This window comes from Priapulus caudatus, unplaced genomic scaffold (genome assembly GCF_000485595.1).
Source record: "Priapulus caudatus unplaced genomic scaffold, Priapulus_caudatus-5.0.1 Scaffold110, whole genome shotgun sequence".
Classification (NCBI taxonomy): domain Eukaryota; kingdom Metazoa; phylum Priapulida; class Priapulimorpha; order Priapulimorphida; family Priapulidae; genus Priapulus; species Priapulus caudatus.
Genome location: NW_014577171.1, coordinates 284689 through 285782, shown reverse-complemented (window position 1 = coordinate 285782; position 1094 = coordinate 284689). Strand labels below are relative to the sequence as shown.

The following is a 1094-nucleotide window of genomic DNA, read 5'->3' as shown; positions in this document are numbered from 1 at the left end:
GCGTGCGTGCGCGTGCGTGTGTGTGTATCACCTACATTTACCAACGTTCCGACACGCGCATGTTCATGTTCTCACGACGTCTGCTCCCCCCCCAACCGCCCTCCCCCCAACAGGTGCGCTCCCTGGTGGTGACGCCGCAGGAGGACATGCGAACGTGGCTGAAGTACGCGAGCCTGTGTCGTAAGAGCGGCCGGCTGGGCCTGTCGTCGAAGACACTCGTCACGCTGATGGTTGTCGACCCGAGCCGGCAGCCCGAGGACACGGCGCTGCACACCGCCTACCCGCACGTCACGTTCGCCTACATCAAGCACATGTACGAGAAGAACCAGAAGGAGGCTGCGTTCAGGTAACCTCCGCGCCACGCTGCCTCGCGCTCGTTGGTTGTTGTTGTTATTGTTGTTGTTGTTGTTATTATTCTTTTAAATATTATTATACTTATAATTATTATTATTGTTGTTGTTGTTGTTATTTATTGTTGCTAATTTCAATAATTATTGTTATTTATAATTATTAGCCAACTATTTTTGCTAAAATTTGTTATCGTTAGTAGTGGTAGTAGCCAGAAGGCAGGCTCAAGGAATTCAGTTAATTCGACGTTGATCGTTAACTAATCGTTGATTGCCCACTGCCAGACAGTGGCACCACTTCATGAATTAATGTAATTAATTCAATGTTGATCGTTAACTAATCGTTGATTCGTCGCCCCGCGCCTGCAGGCAGTTGCATCACTTCATCCAGACGTCGCTGCATAGCGAGGTGAGACAGCTCGTTGCTCCCGAGGAGGCTGAGCACTGCAGCGAGATGAAGGAGCTACTCGCCAAGTGCTACCTGAAGCTCGGCAACTGGCAGGAGAATCTGCAGGGCATCACCGAGCTCTCCATCCCACAGGTGAGGTGACGTCGCGCGCTAGTGAGGCGTCGTCACGGGAAGGTGAGGTGACGCGTCATTCCCACAGGTGAGGTGACGTCGCGCGCTAGTGAGGCGTCCTCACGGGAAGGTGAGGTGACGCGTCATTCCCACAGGTGAGGTGACGTCGCGCGCTGGTGAGGCGTCGTCACGGGAAGGTGAGGTGGCGCGTCATTCCCCCAGGTGAG

General features: G+C 53.4%; 1 protein-coding gene across 1 annotated transcript in view; it reads left to right on the top strand.

Moving 5' to 3' along the window:
* LOC106805333 (serine/threonine-protein kinase mTOR-like) overlaps positions 1-1094 on the top strand; it is a 46309-nt gene that overhangs the window by 32665 nt on the left and 12550 nt on the right. Inside the window, exons 39-40 of the mRNA XM_014806884.1 lie at positions 114-346; positions 717-888. Of these exons, the coding sequence (XP_014662370.1) occupies positions 114-346; positions 717-888 (405 nt within the window). The remainder of the gene's footprint in view (positions 1-113; positions 347-716; positions 889-1094) is intronic.